At 40.1% G+C, this 16,163-nt stretch overlaps 1 protein-coding gene across 9 annotated transcripts in view; it reads left to right on the forward strand.

Moving 5' to 3' along the window:
• The window catches only part of inpp4b (inositol polyphosphate-4-phosphatase type II B), an 805,146-nt gene that overhangs the window by 632,801 nt on the left and 156,182 nt on the right, over nt 1-16,163 (forward strand). For all 9 annotated transcript variants that reach the window (XM_063046598.1, XM_063046596.1, XM_063046599.1 and 6 more), the window contains one exon: nt 14,341-14,452. In XM_063046598.1, the coding sequence (XP_062902668.1) occupies nt 14,341-14,452 (112 nt within the window). The remainder of the gene's footprint in view (nt 1-14,340; nt 14,453-16,163) is intronic.

Here is a 16,163-nt window from a genome sequence, read left to right on the forward strand (position 1 = left end):
TATCTTGTTTGTGCTGGACAGGACAAAACAAAACTCATAAGACCATAAGAAATAGGAGCAGAATTAGGCCATTTGGCCCATTGAGTCTGCTCTACCACTTCATCATACTTGATCCATTTTTCCTCTCAGCCCCAATCTCCTGCCTTCTTCCCGTACTCCTCATGTCATGACCAATCAAGAATTTACCAACCTCTGCCTTCAATATATGTAGACTTGGCCTCCACAGCTGCCTGTAGCGACAAATTCCACAAATTCTCCACTCTCTGGCTGGAGAAATTCCTCTGTATCTCTGTTCTAAAAGGATGCCTCTCTATTCTGAGGCTGTGTCCTCTGGTCTTAGACTCTCCCACCATAGGAAATATACTCTCCAATCCACTCTATCAAGGCTTTGGTTTCAGTTATATTCAATAAAAGAGTGCCAGATGGCTCTGGGCCTGTATTCACTAGAATGCAGATGAATAAGGAGTGACTTCAGTGAAATCTATTGAATAGTGAAAGGCCTTGATAGACTGGATGTGGATAGCATGTTTCCCATTGTGAGAGAGCCTAAGACCAGAGGACACAGCCTCAGAATAGAGGGGTGTGATTTTAGAATGGAGATGAGGAGAATTTCTTGTTCAGAGTGCGGTGAATTTGTAGAATTCATTGTCACAGGTGGCTGTGAAGGCCAAGTCTACTTATATTTAAGGCAGAGGTTGATAAATTCTTGATTGGTCAGGGCATGAAGAGGTACAGGGAGAAGGCAGGAGATTGGGGCTGAGAGGAAAATCGGACCAGTCATGATAAAATAGTGGAGCAGACTCGATGGGCCAAATGGTCTAATTCTGTTCCCTATATTTTATATCACCCCTCATTCTTCTGAGTTCCAGAGAATACAGGCCCAGATTCATCAAACGCTTTTCATATGACAAGCTGTACAATCCCGGAATAATTTTCATGAACTTTCTTTGAACCCTCTCCAGTTTCAGCACATCCTTTCTAATATAAGGGGCCCAGACTTGCTCACAATACTCCAAGTGAGGTCTCACCAGTGCCTTATAAATTCTCAACATTACATGCTTGCTTTTATGTTCTAGTCCTCTTGAAATGAATGCTAACATTGCATTTGCCTTTGTCCCCATTGACTCAACCTGCAAATTAACCTTGAGGGGATCCTGCACAAGGACTCCCAAGTCCGTTTGCACCTCAGATCTTTGAATTTTCTCTCTGTTTAGAAGTTAGTAAACCCTTTCATTTCTCCTACCAAAGCGCATGTCCATACACTCTCCGACACTCTATTCCATCTGTCACTTTACTCTGCCATTTCGTTGTCCTCCATTACTACCTCTCCAGCGTCATTTTCCAGCAACCCGGTATCCACTCTCACCTCTCTTTTACACTTTATGTAGCTGAAGAAACTTTTGGGATCCAATATTATTTGCTATATTATTTTTGTGGTCCATCTTTTCATTCTTAATGACTTTTTTAGTTGCCTTCTGTTGGTTTTTAAAAGCCTCCCAATCCTCTAACTGCCCACTAATTTTTGCTGTATTATATGCCTTCTCTTTGGCTTTTATATTGGCTTTGACTTCTCTTGTTATTCATATTTGTGTCATCTTGCCTTCAGAATAGCTCTTCCTCTCTGGTATGCCTATATCCTGTACCTTCCAAACCGCTTCCTGAAATTCCAGCCATTGTTGCTCTGCTGTCATCCCTGCCAGTGTTCTTTTCCAATCACTTTTAGCCAACTCCTCTCTCATGCCTCTGTAATTCCCTTTACTCCACTGTAATACTGATACATCTGACTCTAGCCGGTTTAAGATGGCGCTACCGAATGCATGCGAAAGCTTACTGGCAGACTGAAAGGCAAAAGATTTGACTAAAAACATTCCTTGTAACGTCTTTTCTGAAGCCAGTTGTGATGAACTATCACTGCAGGCAGTGAGGAGGCAGGCAGAGGCAAGGCTTGTTTGGGAGATGAGCCGTGCTGGGACTTTGCGAGACACAACATGTTTGAGCCGAGGTAGCAGATGGAGTTGGTATCGCGGCTGGAGATGGAGTGAGTGATTTGGAGAGGAGTTGATGCAGAAGGATTTTAATGCTAATCCACCTAACCAGGGTGCGAGGTTGGAATGCTGCAATGGCCAAGCTGATTTGGTGAGATTAAGAATAGCTTTGGTCTGGATGGCCTAAGCATGTTGTGCCGCCAGGGTTGGGGTCCTAAACCGAGCATGACCTGGTGCTCGGACAATTTAAACACCAGCACAGATAGTCTGAAAGCCCAAGTATCAGAAACTGAGGCAAGCGTCAGGCTGATTTTGCCTGTTCTCCTGCGAATGTTCATTAATTTCTCCGCTGCACCGAGGCTGTAAGCTGATCCTGCTGCCCTGTGATTTTGCCCCGCTGGTTTGATGAACTGGAACAAGGCTTGGACCTACTCCAGCTGCTCTGGGACGCAATGTGGTTTGGGATTCTGTTGGCTTGCTTCTATTGTTTGCATGATTTGTGTTTCTTTTCTCTTTCTTTCTCTACACAATAGTTTTTTGTCTTTCTTGTTTGGTTATTTGGGATTATTGCTTTGTGGCTGCAGGTAAGCAGACAGATTTGAAGGTGTATAATTTTTATGTTTTTTGATAATAAATGTGCTTTGAATCTTTGAATCCTGAATCCTCATATTTCAGTGTGAATTTGATCTTATTATGATTTTCTCCTAAGTGTTCTTTTACCTCTCCAATCAATTCCGGTTCATTGAACAACACCCAATCCAGAATAACTGATCACAGAGGGGGCTCAACCCCAAGCTGCTCTAAAAAGCGATCTCATGGGCATTTTAAAAATTCCCCTCTTGGAATCCGGCTCTAACCTGATTTTACCAATCTACCTGCATATTGAAATCCCCCATGAGTATTGTAACTTTGCGTTTTTGGTATGCGTTTTTTATCTCCCATTGTAATTTGTAGACCACATCCTTGATACTGTTTGGGGTCTGTTTATATCTCCGTTTCTTTTTCTGGCAGGGAAATTCCCAATCCTTACCAAACCCAGAGAAGTAAATTTCCTTGTCTCAGGGTCAAACAGCACAGAAATAGATCCTTTGGCCTAACTGTGGTCCACACTGATCACCGCATCACCCCTGCTAGTCCCAGTTGCCAACATTTGGCCCATAACTCTCGAAGACCCTCTCATTCATGTAGCTTTTCAACTGCTTCTTAAATGTTACAATTATACCTAGCTTGACCATTTCTTCTGGCAACTCAATCACTCACTATCCTCTGTGTAAAGAAGTTACCTGTCAGATTTCTTTTAAATCTTCCCCTCTTTTTTCTGTTCCCTCTCATTTTGGGCTCCCTAATTCTGGGCGAAAGACTATTACTGTCTGTCTTATCTTTACCTGTCAGGATTTTATTAACTTCTATGAGGTCACTTCTACACAACAACTTTATGGATGGTAGCTAAACCAGAAGCTGACTCATCACTATCTTCTGGAGAACTGTTAGAGAAGTGTGTTTTGAAACTGGCCATCATTGAAAAAAAATAAAAAAGCTATTGAAGGTGAATGTATATTATTATTGTTCACTGAGAAAGCAATCTTCAGTTTCCAATCGCCCCCACACCTGGCGCTTGATACTGAGTTATTTTATGTGCTTTTCACTTTTTGTCTGTCAACTGTCTGACCACAAAGAAACCACTCTTCGCTATTTAGCTTGCAAATAAAACTCCTGAAACAAATCTGTACTTGGAAAATATCTCTTGATCTGACATGCTCTTTGCACAATCTCCCCTCAAGGCTCGAGTTTTTCAATATGCAGTTTATAAAAACCAACTGGCTGCTGGAAATCTGAAATTACAACAGAAAATGAAGGGAATTCCTAATGTTGAACAGTATCTGGAGATAGAATGTGGATTACCGTTTTAAATTAGTGATGAAATATTGACCTGAAGTCCCAACTGTGTTTGTCTGTCACGCCCGACTTGAGTGTTTCTGGTGTGCTCCGCCTGATTACAAGTAACTTTTCTGATGCAGTCAAGTTAACATGGAAGCTGGAGACCTCAAAATATGTTCAGGGTTATTACTGAACTTGGATAGTTAAAATGAAGCAATATGTAATACAACAGGAGTAGCAGAGATCTGATTCTCCAGTAGATTAGTTGGTCTGTTTGTCTACCAGGTTATTACTGACATGTTGGAAGTTCTGGACCAGGGCAAAGTAACATGTCGGCCATGATGTTGTGCATTCCTGATGTAATTTACTGAGTGTGTTGTGGGCATCATAGCTGTATCTCTGTGTGCTCCTTGGTTGTGGAGCTTGTTTTCCTTGGGCTGGTGGGGGCTGAGGGGGTGACTTGAAAGAATTATATAAAATTATGCTAGGCATGGATAGAGTAGATCAAGTTTTATTCCAAAGATACAGAACTCATATATAAGAGGACTTTAGATTTGTGGAGCAATTTTTTTTTCCAACTCAGGGTGGTAGGTGCCCAGAATCCACTCTCAGGAGAGATAATAGAGGCTGATATGATCATAATTTTTTTTTACACAGAGTTGTAGGTGCCCAGAACCCACTGTCAGGAGAGGTGATAGAAGCTGATACGATAATTTTTTTTACGCAGGAGTGATGGGTGCCCAGAACCCACTGTCAGGAGAGGTGACAGAAGCTGATACGATAATTTGTTTTTACACAGAGTGGTAGATGCCCAGAACCCACTGTCAGGAGAGGTGACAGAAGCTGATAGGATAACAGCATTTAAGAGGCATTAGACAGACACGTGAGCAGGCAGGAAATCGAAGGATTTGATGTGCAGCTGGAAACTCAAGATGGCTGTTGCAGCTGAATCTCTTCCTTAACTGGAGGGGGTGTTTAGTCCCCTGGATGATAGTGAAGGAAGATGTGTAGGGACAAGCATAGCACTCATGGTTGCAGAGGTACAGGAGAAGAAATGAGCGGACCAGGAAGTCATGAGAGAATGACCCTATGGAAAGCAGAAGTGGGGGAGGGAGATGTTGTACTGCGGTAGTGAGATGCTAGTGGAAGTGGTAAATAATGATGTTAATTGTGGAGGATATTGAGGTAAAAGGTGGGGACCAGTGGAACTCTATATCCATTCTGTGTGGACTGAGAGGAGGTTGAGAGCAGACATGTGGGTTGTGGAAGAAATGTATGTGAGGGCTCCGTCAACCGTGGCAAAGGGCAGGCCACACTTCCTGAATTGCAGTCAAATATATGGTAGACTTTTGAACCTAATCTCCGAGTCTTTTGTGTGGTCAATGACAAACCTGAAAAGCTGTTGGTACAGACACTATTGAACAGTTATTATGACTTGAGGGCAGGGAAAGTGATCAGCCTGACCTAAAACCTGGATCTTGTGTCACTTGGGTGGGATTTGTGGCTGGGTTAAAATACAATTTTTGCTTTTCTTCAAGTCTCTGCTCCATGCTGTATGCCTGACCCAAAAAAACAGCTCTACTGTGGTTCATTTACTATATCCATTGTGTGAGATTTCAAAACTAGCTGAGAACCATTGAACTATCAAGAATTTTGAAATGTTTGTTTTCATTGTTGGCAGTAGGATGAAACAAAATAAAATTCTCTGTGCTATCATTTATAGCGTAAGTCCTTTATTTAGTGCGTTGGCCATTCATCAGTGGTGGTACTGCTTTGTCAGAAAGCCATGCAGTAAGCTCAAGTACAAATTGCTAGATTTGGAACACAACGATAGGATCTTCTGATTAGCAAGCTGCCAGAACTTGCTGGTTATCTGTGGCATTTCCATGGGAAAAGTCTTCTGCTGCAAGGTGGATCCCAACTGAGCTGAGCACAGAACAGTCTGTACTTTTTGAATTATTTTGTGAACCAGTTAACCTGCATTCTTTTGTTTGCTGGATGCCAGAGACCAAATGTTTGTGAATGTCTGTGACTTCTGAAAATGCTCAGCAAAAAAATAACTATTATTACAAATTTTAATAAAACATAAGGAAACAATTGAGAACAATAAAATTCTTTTAAAATAGTGCAAGTATTAGAAACGAAAGCACCCTTTTTCTGTCGCACAGATTTTTTATTTAAGAAATATTGGATTTCTTGACCTGTAAAGACTCTACGGGGACATTTCCCAGCCCAAATATTCTGAAGTCTGTGGAGATTGACCGACTGGACTCTGGCAGTCAGCATTGATCAGCTGAGTGGATGTTCTGCCTTTTGTTGGGAATACTGGTACTCATTAGATCTGTAGATTAAAAGCTGAAAACCACCATTTTTTAAGCTGAAGCCTTGTGAATAATCTTTACCAGCACTTCAGTGAAACACTATTAGGTGCAGTTTCTTGAAAGACGTCATGATATCAATATCTCTTTAGTTTTTCAGGTGGATGTAAAGACTACATAGCACATGGAAGTGCTGTATAATCTACCCAACAATCATTCTTTACCCATTATTTAAAAAAAATTTGTGCCACTGCTATTTTTGGATAATTATTTCCCCATATATTGACAAAAACTGCACTACTTTGACTAGTTAAACTGTACTGAAACTGTACATAATTGATAAAAATCTTCTGGAAATTTTTGAGTCATAAATTGTGCTCTGTAAGTTATGTTATTGTAGTTCTTTGTTTAAATAGAATCCAGCTTTATTAGAAGAATTTCAATATTAATAAATTTTGGCAAAACTGGTCTCTGTGGACAGAAGCTTGCATGAGAACATAAATTTTATTTTTGCATATTTGTGTTCTACGGTTTTATTTTTTTGAAATAAACTTTAAAAAATGATTATCATTTAACATTTGATACCAATGATATTCGGATAATAGACACCAACAATATTGCATGCTATGGCCAAACTTTGAAATCTCTTATTTTCTCTTTCTAGTTCCCTGCTTTCAGTCAGCTAAGTCTGTCTGTATATTCACAGAAGGCTACTCTCTTCTCTGCCTCTCCCCATGCCCATTCCCAACCTATAATGTCACTACCAGTCAGTCCCTTAATCGTGTACTGCTAAATATTGGGAGTAATTTTGCATTCGAGAACCCAGATCATGTGACATCATATTTTTGTCAAATAATTGATTCACTATCAATAAAAGAATTTTAGAGGAAATTGTGGTTTTCGTTATGATGCATCAAGCTCTCATGCAGGGTTTTGACTTGAAATGTCAGTCAACCCCCTGCCTCCACAGATGCTGCCTCTGCCCTGCTGATTTCCTTCAGCAGTTTGATTTAAGCCTGTAAAATTAAAACATAGAGCAGTACAGCACAGGAACAGGCGCTTAGGCTCACAATATTGTACCAAACCAATTAAATTAGTAATCAAGTGGCTAACTAAACTAATTTCTTCTGCCAACACACACAAAATGCTGAAGGAATTCTGTGGATCGGGCAGCATCTATGGAAATGAATAACCAATTGACAATTTGAGCCAAGGCACTTCACCGAGTCCTGTTTATTTCTATTTATTCATCTATTCATTTCTATAGAAGTGGCCTGACCTGCTGAGTTCCTCCAGCAATTTTGTGTGTGTTGCTCTGGATTTCCACCATCTGCAGAATCTTGTGTTTATAATCTCTTCTGCCTACGTACTGTCCATATTCTTTCATTCTCCTCACACTCATGTGCCTATCTAAATGTCTCTTAAAAGTCCCAAATGTTTCTGCCTTTACCATCACCCCAGGCAATGCATGCGAAGCACCCACCACTTCCTATGTAAAAAAAACTTAACCCTCTCTCACATCTCCTTTGAAATTACCCCCTTTCATCTTAATTCTAAATGAATGCTCTCTGGTATTAGACATTTTAATCCTGGGAAAAAGATACTTTATGTTTATTCTATCTGTGCCTCATAATCTTATAAACCTCGACTAGATCTCCCCTCAGCTTCTGCTGCTCCAGAGAAACCAACACAAATTTGTCCAATTTCTCATTAATCCATGCCCTTTAATCCAGGTCGTGTCCTGGATTACTCTTGTTCAGTCCTCCTGGCATTCAGCATCCTGAGGCCCAGTGGAGCCTGTATGTGTTCTGTGGTGTCCTGCAGAATGTGATGCACAGTAGGGAGAAACTTCTGGGGGTTTCATCTACAGGGGCATGGCTGTGCCTGGCAGAGGGTTTTCATGAAGAAGCGAGTCATCATCAAGTTTCAACCTTACTTAAAGGGGAGGTACAAGAAATTGTAGCTGCTAGAATCTGAAGGAAAAACACAATGCTGGAGTCAGATAGAACCTTTGGAGGAAAAGTCCTGATTCGGATTCTTGACCTGAAGTTTTGACCATTCCTTTCCCTTCAAGAATGCTGCTTACCTACTAAGTTCTTCCAGCAGTTTGTTTTTATTGTGTTACTTAAAGGGGACCAGCTTGGTGGTATTTCTCCACTTTCAAGGATATTGCAATTGGTCTTGCCACCTTGTACTTTCATCCTTTTTAAGAAACAGTTATATCAGCCAAAATTTATGAACCTTCAGGTCCAATTCGCTCAACTATCCATGACCTTTACAATGAATCTGATGTAAGATTATCAACTCTGAACATTGTTCTACTCTCATGACAAATGCCTACCTCTCTACCATTTGTAGTAATGTACCTGTCTCATTTTCAACATGTGAGTGAGAGAATGTGATAACTAATATGCTGTATTTGAAAGATTTGCCTATTTCAAGTGATGACAAAGTTGCTTCAATTGTGTTGCTAATTGCAGTGATCTTATGAGACTTAATTTTATTTCACTGAATATTACCGTGAAAAACATTACAATCTATTTTTTGTAGTTCATTTTTTCTCTGACTTCCCTTTGAGTTCCTAAGCTATGTTAATTGTTTAGCTGCCTTTTAACCTTTAACTCTGATTTTGTGTTTTCATGAGTAATTGGTTTCAAGAATGAATTAACAGACTGGTTTTATTTTGTACACAAATTTGTCTACGCAAGTGGAAAGATAACCTGATCGAATGGGGCCAGTTAATTACTTTGTGAGACGTGGCTGCTGTTGCTTGGGCAAATGAAACTTCAAGTTTGTGCACAGACTATCTCAAAGAGCAGTGTGATTAAGTGCCAATTGATCTATTTTGATAGTGTTGCATGTGGAATGTGTATTTGGAAGTTGCCTAGATTAGCTCTGTTCTCTCCTTTGTAAAATAGCTCAGAGAGCTTCCACATCAGCTTTAAAAAGGAGAGAGTGTCCACTTAAACATCCTCTATTCCTGATGACCACCTACTTTTCAAGCGCAAGTCCACCATTGGGTTTTACAAACACTACTTTATTCTGTGTGAATATTACTGAGAACAAGATGATGCTTGTTGTACGACAGATTAAATTGACTCAGGCATTCCAACATAAAGCTAAAATCACAATAGCAGCTGTCTTCCATCTGGAAGTTGCTAATAGAAGACATTGTACCAGGTTAAATTGTTCTGAATATTTATTGGTAAGCTTGTGCCCAGTGCAAAATTAGCCTGAAATCTTCTTTGCAGCATTCATCTTGGCGAATCTGGTATTTTTGTTTCACCAGCTGCACGCCTGTGGAGATTGGCATTGAGCAGTTGCCAAGTGACATTGATGTCTTACGTGCTGCATTTGCCTGCCGTGGTTGTCAGTGCCCAAGATAATGGAAATTGCATCAGTGGCTGTCTGGTCACTGCTTGCAGTCTTTTTTATAGAAATCATATCAGAGCTTTATGCTGAGAGCTGTGTGCCCTTGTCCATCCAATATCTTGTTTTGGGATGGGGAACTGTTGGCAAGGGAATTGATCAGGACGAACCATTAATGCCTGATGCTGTTCCTTATGATCAGAATGCAAATGTTTTTTCTTAGTCTAGCTAGTCGTATCCTGTCAAAACCAAAGGTAAGTGAAGTGCATGCAGCCTGTAAGTAATTGGGAATAATCAAAGTCAGAATCAGGTTTGTTATCACCAGCATGTGATGTGAAATTTGTTAACTTAGCAGCAGCAGTTCAATGCAATATATAATATAGCAGAGAGAGAAAAAATAAATAAATAAAATAAAGCATAATAATAAATAAACAAGTAAATCAATTACATATATTGAACATATTATTAAAAAATGTACAAAAACAGAAATACTTATATTTTCAAAAGTGAGGTAGTGTGCAAAACTTCAAGGTCCATTCAGGGGAATCGGATGGCAGAGGGAAAGAAGCTGTTCCTGAATTGCTGAGTGTGTGCCTTCAGGCTTCTGTACCTCCTACCTGATGGTAACAGTGAGAAAAGGGCATGCCCTGGGTGCTGGAAGTCTTTAATAATGGACACTGCCTTTCTGAGACACCGCTCCCTGAAGATGTCCTGGATACTTTGTAGGCTAGTACCCAAGATGGAGCTGACTAGATTTACAATTTCTGCAGCTTCTTTCGGTCCTGTGCAGTAGCCCCTCCATAACAAACAGTGATGCAGCCTGTCAGAATGCTCTCCACGGTACAAATGTAGAAGATTTTGAATGTATTTGTTGACATGGCAAATTGCTTCAAACTCCTAATAAAGTATAGCTGCTGTCTTGCCTTCTTTATGACTACATCAATGTGTTGGGACCAGGTTAGATCCTCAGAGATCTTGACACCCAGGAACTTGAAGCTGCTCACTCTCTTCACTTCTGATCACTATGAGGATTGGTATGTGTTCCTTCGTCTTACCTTTCCTGAAGTCCACAATCAGCTCTTTCATCTTACTGATGTTGAGTGCCAAGTTGTTGCTGCAGCACCATTCCACTAGTTGGCATATCTCACTCCTGTAGGCCCTCTCGTCACCACCTGAGATTCTACCAACAATGGTTGTATCGTCAGCAAATTTGTAGATGGTATTTGTGCTATGCCTAGCCACACAGTCATGTGCATACAGAGAGTAGAGCAGTGGGCTAAGCACACACCCCTGAGGTGCACCAGTGTTGATCGTCAGTGAGGAGGATGTGTTATCACCAATCCACACAGACTGTGGTCTTCCGGTTAGGAAGTCGAGGATCCAATTACAGAGGGAGGTACAGAGGCCCAGGTTCTGCAACTTCTAATCAGGATTGTGGGAATGATGGTATTAAATGCTGTGGTATAGTTGATGAACAGCATCCTGACGTAGGTGTTTGTGTTGTCCAGGTGGTCTAAAGCTGTGTAAAGAGCTATGGAGTTGGCATCTGCCATTGACCTATTGTGACTATAGGCAAATTGCAATGGGTCCAGGTCCTTGCTGAGGCAAGAGTTCAGTCTAGTCATAACCAACTTCTCAAAGCATTTCATCACCGTCGATGTGAGTGCTACTGGGTGATAGTCGTTAAGGCAGCCCACATTATTCTTCATTGGCACTGGTATAATTGTTGCCTTTTTGAAGCAAGTGGGAACTTCTCTCCGTAGCAGTGAGAGGTTGAAAATGTCCTTGAATACTCCCACTAGTTGGTTGGCACAGGTTTTCAGAGCCTTACCAGGTACTCCATCTGGACCTTCCACCTTGCGAGGGTTCACTCTCTTTAAAGACAGTCTAACATCAGCTTCTGAGACAGAGATCACAGTGTCATCAGGTGCAGCAGGGATCTTCACAGCTGTAGTTGTGTTCTCCTTTTCAAAGCAGGCATAGAAGGCGTTGAGTCCATCTGGCAGTGAAGCATCACTGCCATTCATGCTATTGGGTTTCGCTTTGTAGGAGGTAATGTCTTGCAGACCCTGCCAGAGTTGCCGTGCATCTGATGTTGCCTCCGATCTCATTCGAAATTGTCCCTTTGCCCTTGAAATAGCCCTCCGCAAATCATACCTGGTTTTCTGATACAGGCCTGGGTTGACAGACTTGAATACCACAGACAGCCTTCAACAGATGATGTACCTCCTGGTTCATCCACGGCTTTTGGTTTGGGAATGTACAGTAAGTCTTTGTAAGCACACACTCATCCACACAGGTTTTAAGAAAGTTGGTAACAACTGCAGCATACTCATCCAGATTCAAAGATGAATCCCTGAATACAGCCCAGTCCACCAATTCAAAGCAGTTCTGCAGGCGCTCCTGTGCTTCCCTTGTCCAAACCTTCTTGGTCCTCACTACAGGTTTTTAATTATAACACACACAAAATGCTGGAGGAAGTCACCAGGTGGCAGCATTTATGGTGAAGAATAAACCGTCAATGTAATGGGATGAGACCTTTCATTTGGACTGGAAAGGAAGGGGGGAAGCCAGAACAAGAAAGTGTGGAGAGGGGAAGTACAAGCTGGCAGGTGATAGGCGAAACCAGGTGAGGGGGCATTTGGATGGGGAAGAGGGAACAAACCGGAAAAAGAAAATGGGGAGGGAGGATGAAGTAAAAAAACTGCAAAGGAGGTAATGGGCTGAAGGAGGAATCTAATAGGAAAGGAGAGTGGACCATGGGAGAAAGGGAAGTTGGAGGGACCCCCTAGGGAAGTGATAGGCAGCCCACGAGAAGACAAGGGGTAAGAGGGGAGCTAAAATGGATAATAGAAAAAGAGAGAAGGGGGAGGAGTGAAAGATTACTGGAAGTTAGAGAAAATGATATTCATGCCATCAGATTGGAAGCTACCTGGACAGAATATGACATGTTGGTCCTCCAGACTGAGTGTGGCCTCATCGTGGCAGTAGAGGAGTGGCATATCGGAGTGGGAGTGAGAAGTCAAATTGAAATGGGTGGCCATTGGGAAATCCTGTCTTTTGTTACAGATGTAGTAAGGTGCTCAACAAAGCAGTACCCTAATCTATGTCTGGTTTCACCAATGTAGAGGAGGCTTGACCTCAACAGATGCACAGGTGATGTGTTGCCTCACCTGGAAGGACTGTTTGGAGATCTGAAAGGTTTTATATTAGATTTAGTTTACACAAAATTTTATTTAAGCCTTGTTTCTCCCTGTTTTCTTTCTTCCCTCTAAATCAATCAAATTTCTAATTTTCTCTTTTAGTTTTCTTTACTAATTTTGTATTTTTCCATAAAATGTTCCAGTGCATTTCTTTCTGATATGAGAAAGCAAACATTTAAAGCGCTGTTCAACAAATAATTATAAACCCAACAAAGGAGAGATTTCATAAGTTTTTTGGGTAGTGTTAACCATGCTATAATAAAATCATGTTGTGCAGTTTGTGATCAGATAACTTCCTATTATTTTTTGCCCACGGTGATATAATTAAAATTATCAGGCATCTTGATTGAACTAGTATGGCTTCTGCTACCTTCACTTTGTTCCATTATTGGCAGGCCATGTCTTCAGTAGACCAGATCCTAAATTCTGGAATTCTATTCCAAAATTTATTCAGGTATACCTTAATTTATCTTCCTTAAAATCTACCCTATAATCTCTTTGGTGACTCTTATCAATCTTTATTTAATAATCACTCCCATGAGATGTTTTAATACTAAAAGCAGTATATTGATTCTGTTTGTTATGGCCCAGCTAATTATACAACTGTAAAAAGATTTAAGGAGAGAGTTAATTGTAATATTCATAATTTTTTTTGGGGGGGGGGTGGAAGATAGAATGTAAATCCTTTTCTACTGATAGAAGATCAAAAGGACCCTGGTTCAATATAAATGACAAAATGATCAGAGGGAAGATGGAAGCATTTTTTGTTTCTGCAGCAAGTCTTTATGATCTGAAAAACATTGCCTGAAAAGGTGATGGAAGCAGATTCAATTGTAACTTTCAATGTGGATTTGGAAATAAAGAGCAGGAACTTATAATATTGCTAAGCATAGTGACAAAAGGCATTCTTATTGCATTATTCATCACCTAGTTCTGTCACAGTCAGTCTATTTGGTTCAAATTGCCCAGAGAAGAAAACACTCTGTCTTGTGTACACCAGCTGAGCTATTCTGCCCAGGAGCCATCAGAAAAGATTACTGCCTAGCTGGGTTTCAAGTCCTTTAAAGGTCAGTCATAGTTCAATGTTTACTGCATTATTCCTGAAGTCAGGAAGCTCCATAAAACCTATGCTTATGGATCTAAGCATAGGAAAACCTATGTTTGCCATATAAATGTTATCCCTAATTTGACAAAGAATATAGAAATCCAAACATTTTGTATTATTGTCTAAAAGTTACACTAATATTTAATTTTATTAGAATAAAGAATGTACAGATTATGTTAGAGCAGGCTATATTTTCACAAGAATGTTTCCGTGGCAAGTAAGATTGAATTGACAATATGTTTCTTGTTAGAAGTTCATAATTTTAATGATTGCTTCTTATACTGTGCAAAATTGTGTAATTCTTGTATAAATGGGTACAATATAAAAGTTTATTTAAAGATTTCCACAGCCAAAATATGTTTGAAAAGAATAAAAAACACTATAGAGTACCTGTTATGTTCATTTGAAAGCATACAACTAAAAGCAAAATACTATTGAAAATTTATTTTACTTTGAGTTAAAAGTAGTCATTTATATTTCAGCCCTCTAGATGGTTCAAGCAAAGTGGGGACCATAGTGATCAGCAACCTTAAAATGGGTGAAAATGAGAATGAAGATGCAGACCAAGCTCCTTCTGAAGCATCGCGAGAAAAGGTAAACGTATCTTTGGACGGTTGAGTTTTTAATGCTTTCCGTTTATGATTATTGAAATGTAGCCTTGAATTTAGCTATTCACTAATGGAAACATTCCCGGTGTTATTCATCTAATTTCACTTAATATCTTTGTAGAAAACTAAGGGTGTGTAAGAGCTTGCAAAATAAATCTACTCTAAAATGTTTGTTTAAACTGTTATAATTCATGTTGTTTTTGAGCTTTGAAAAAGTATTGCCTATTTACAATGACAGATCATTGACATATAGGCAAAAATATCTTTGTAATATGTATGCAGCTTTTAGTACCTCAAGTAGCACTTCCTGTAGTATTTTCCTTTCACCTTTTATGAAAAGGCTTTTTCCATCTCATTATTTCCATCATACCTGTCTGTCATCTTTTATCATCATGAATAAGCTTACGCACTCACTTCACTTATCTTTTATTTACCTCCAAGCTGTCCATAATGTTGTTCAAGTCATTGAGATTTTTCATTTGGTTACTGATGCACAAGGAGGAATAGAGCAGCATGAAGAAGTTCAGTGGATTTCCTCACCAGAGGGGAAGAATTTATTCATCTGAGGATTATTAAAAAATATTTGTGTTTTTTCCATTTACACAATCAGTCATCTCACCTGCTGCTTTCTCAACAATGCCACATGTCAATATTATAGGGTTCCACATTGACAATCTAATTCTAACCTTTCTAATCCAATCTAATTCTAACCTTTCAAACGAGACTCTTCTCTTGGTCCATCCACATCACAAGTCTAGCTCCAATATCTACTTCAAAGTTGCTGGTGAACGCAGCAGGCCAGGCAGCATCTGTCCTGACGAAGGGTCTCGGCCTGAAACGTCGACTGCACCTCTTCCTATAGATGCTGCCTGGTCTGCTGCGTTCACCTGCAACTTTGATGTGTGTTGCTTGAATTTCCAGCATCTGCAGAATTCCTGTTGTTTCTAATATCTACTTGCTAATCTGCTCCTAATAGGCCTTCTAGAAAACTTTCACTTCCCAATTGATTATTGTTCTTTGAAGAGCTTTTGCTGTTGATTGTGCCTGATCCTGCATCTCAGAGTGATGCCTCTCTGACCTTCCAAACACTATCCCTCTGATCAATCTACCCACGTGAGAAATCTAGTGTCTGAAAAATCCTCCCCTCTCCTAGACATTGTTCTTCCAACTGTTCAGCTATATCCTAGTCATTTAAAGTTTCTTCCTTTATCCTGGATCACAGAGAAAATTAACTGTATATTTAATCAGGATCATGATTTAGATTCCTATGATTTCAGTATCTTGGTTCACATTCTACATTTCTTAAAATATTTCAGTGAGGCCACAGTTAGTGTTACCATGCTTTGTATGTTATTGGATGAGAATTTGGATCTACCTGCATCATATTTTTGTGTGCCTTGTGATCTATTTTCAATGAAAAATAAAACATCATTGAAATTTTGGGTCATCATGAGCTGCATGAAGTGAACAAATTTTGGTCTGGCTCTTCTGTGCACTCATGGAGGACTCTGGGCATCCATTATGGTATCCAACCATGCACAACAAATGCCACCTATGTCTTTTCCAAATGCACATGCATTCTCTGGGTCCACACACTGTAGCAGGCTTTCATAGTGTGCTTCTATTTGAGTTCAAGGTGTCTACCTAAGCAGTTAACCATCATTCCCACCTTTCTGAAATTGCCCCCATTCCCACTA

This window comes from Mobula hypostoma, chromosome 4, assembly GCF_963921235.1.
Source record: "Mobula hypostoma chromosome 4, sMobHyp1.1, whole genome shotgun sequence".
NCBI classification, from domain to species: Eukaryota; Metazoa; Chordata; class Chondrichthyes; order Myliobatiformes; family Myliobatidae; genus Mobula; species Mobula hypostoma.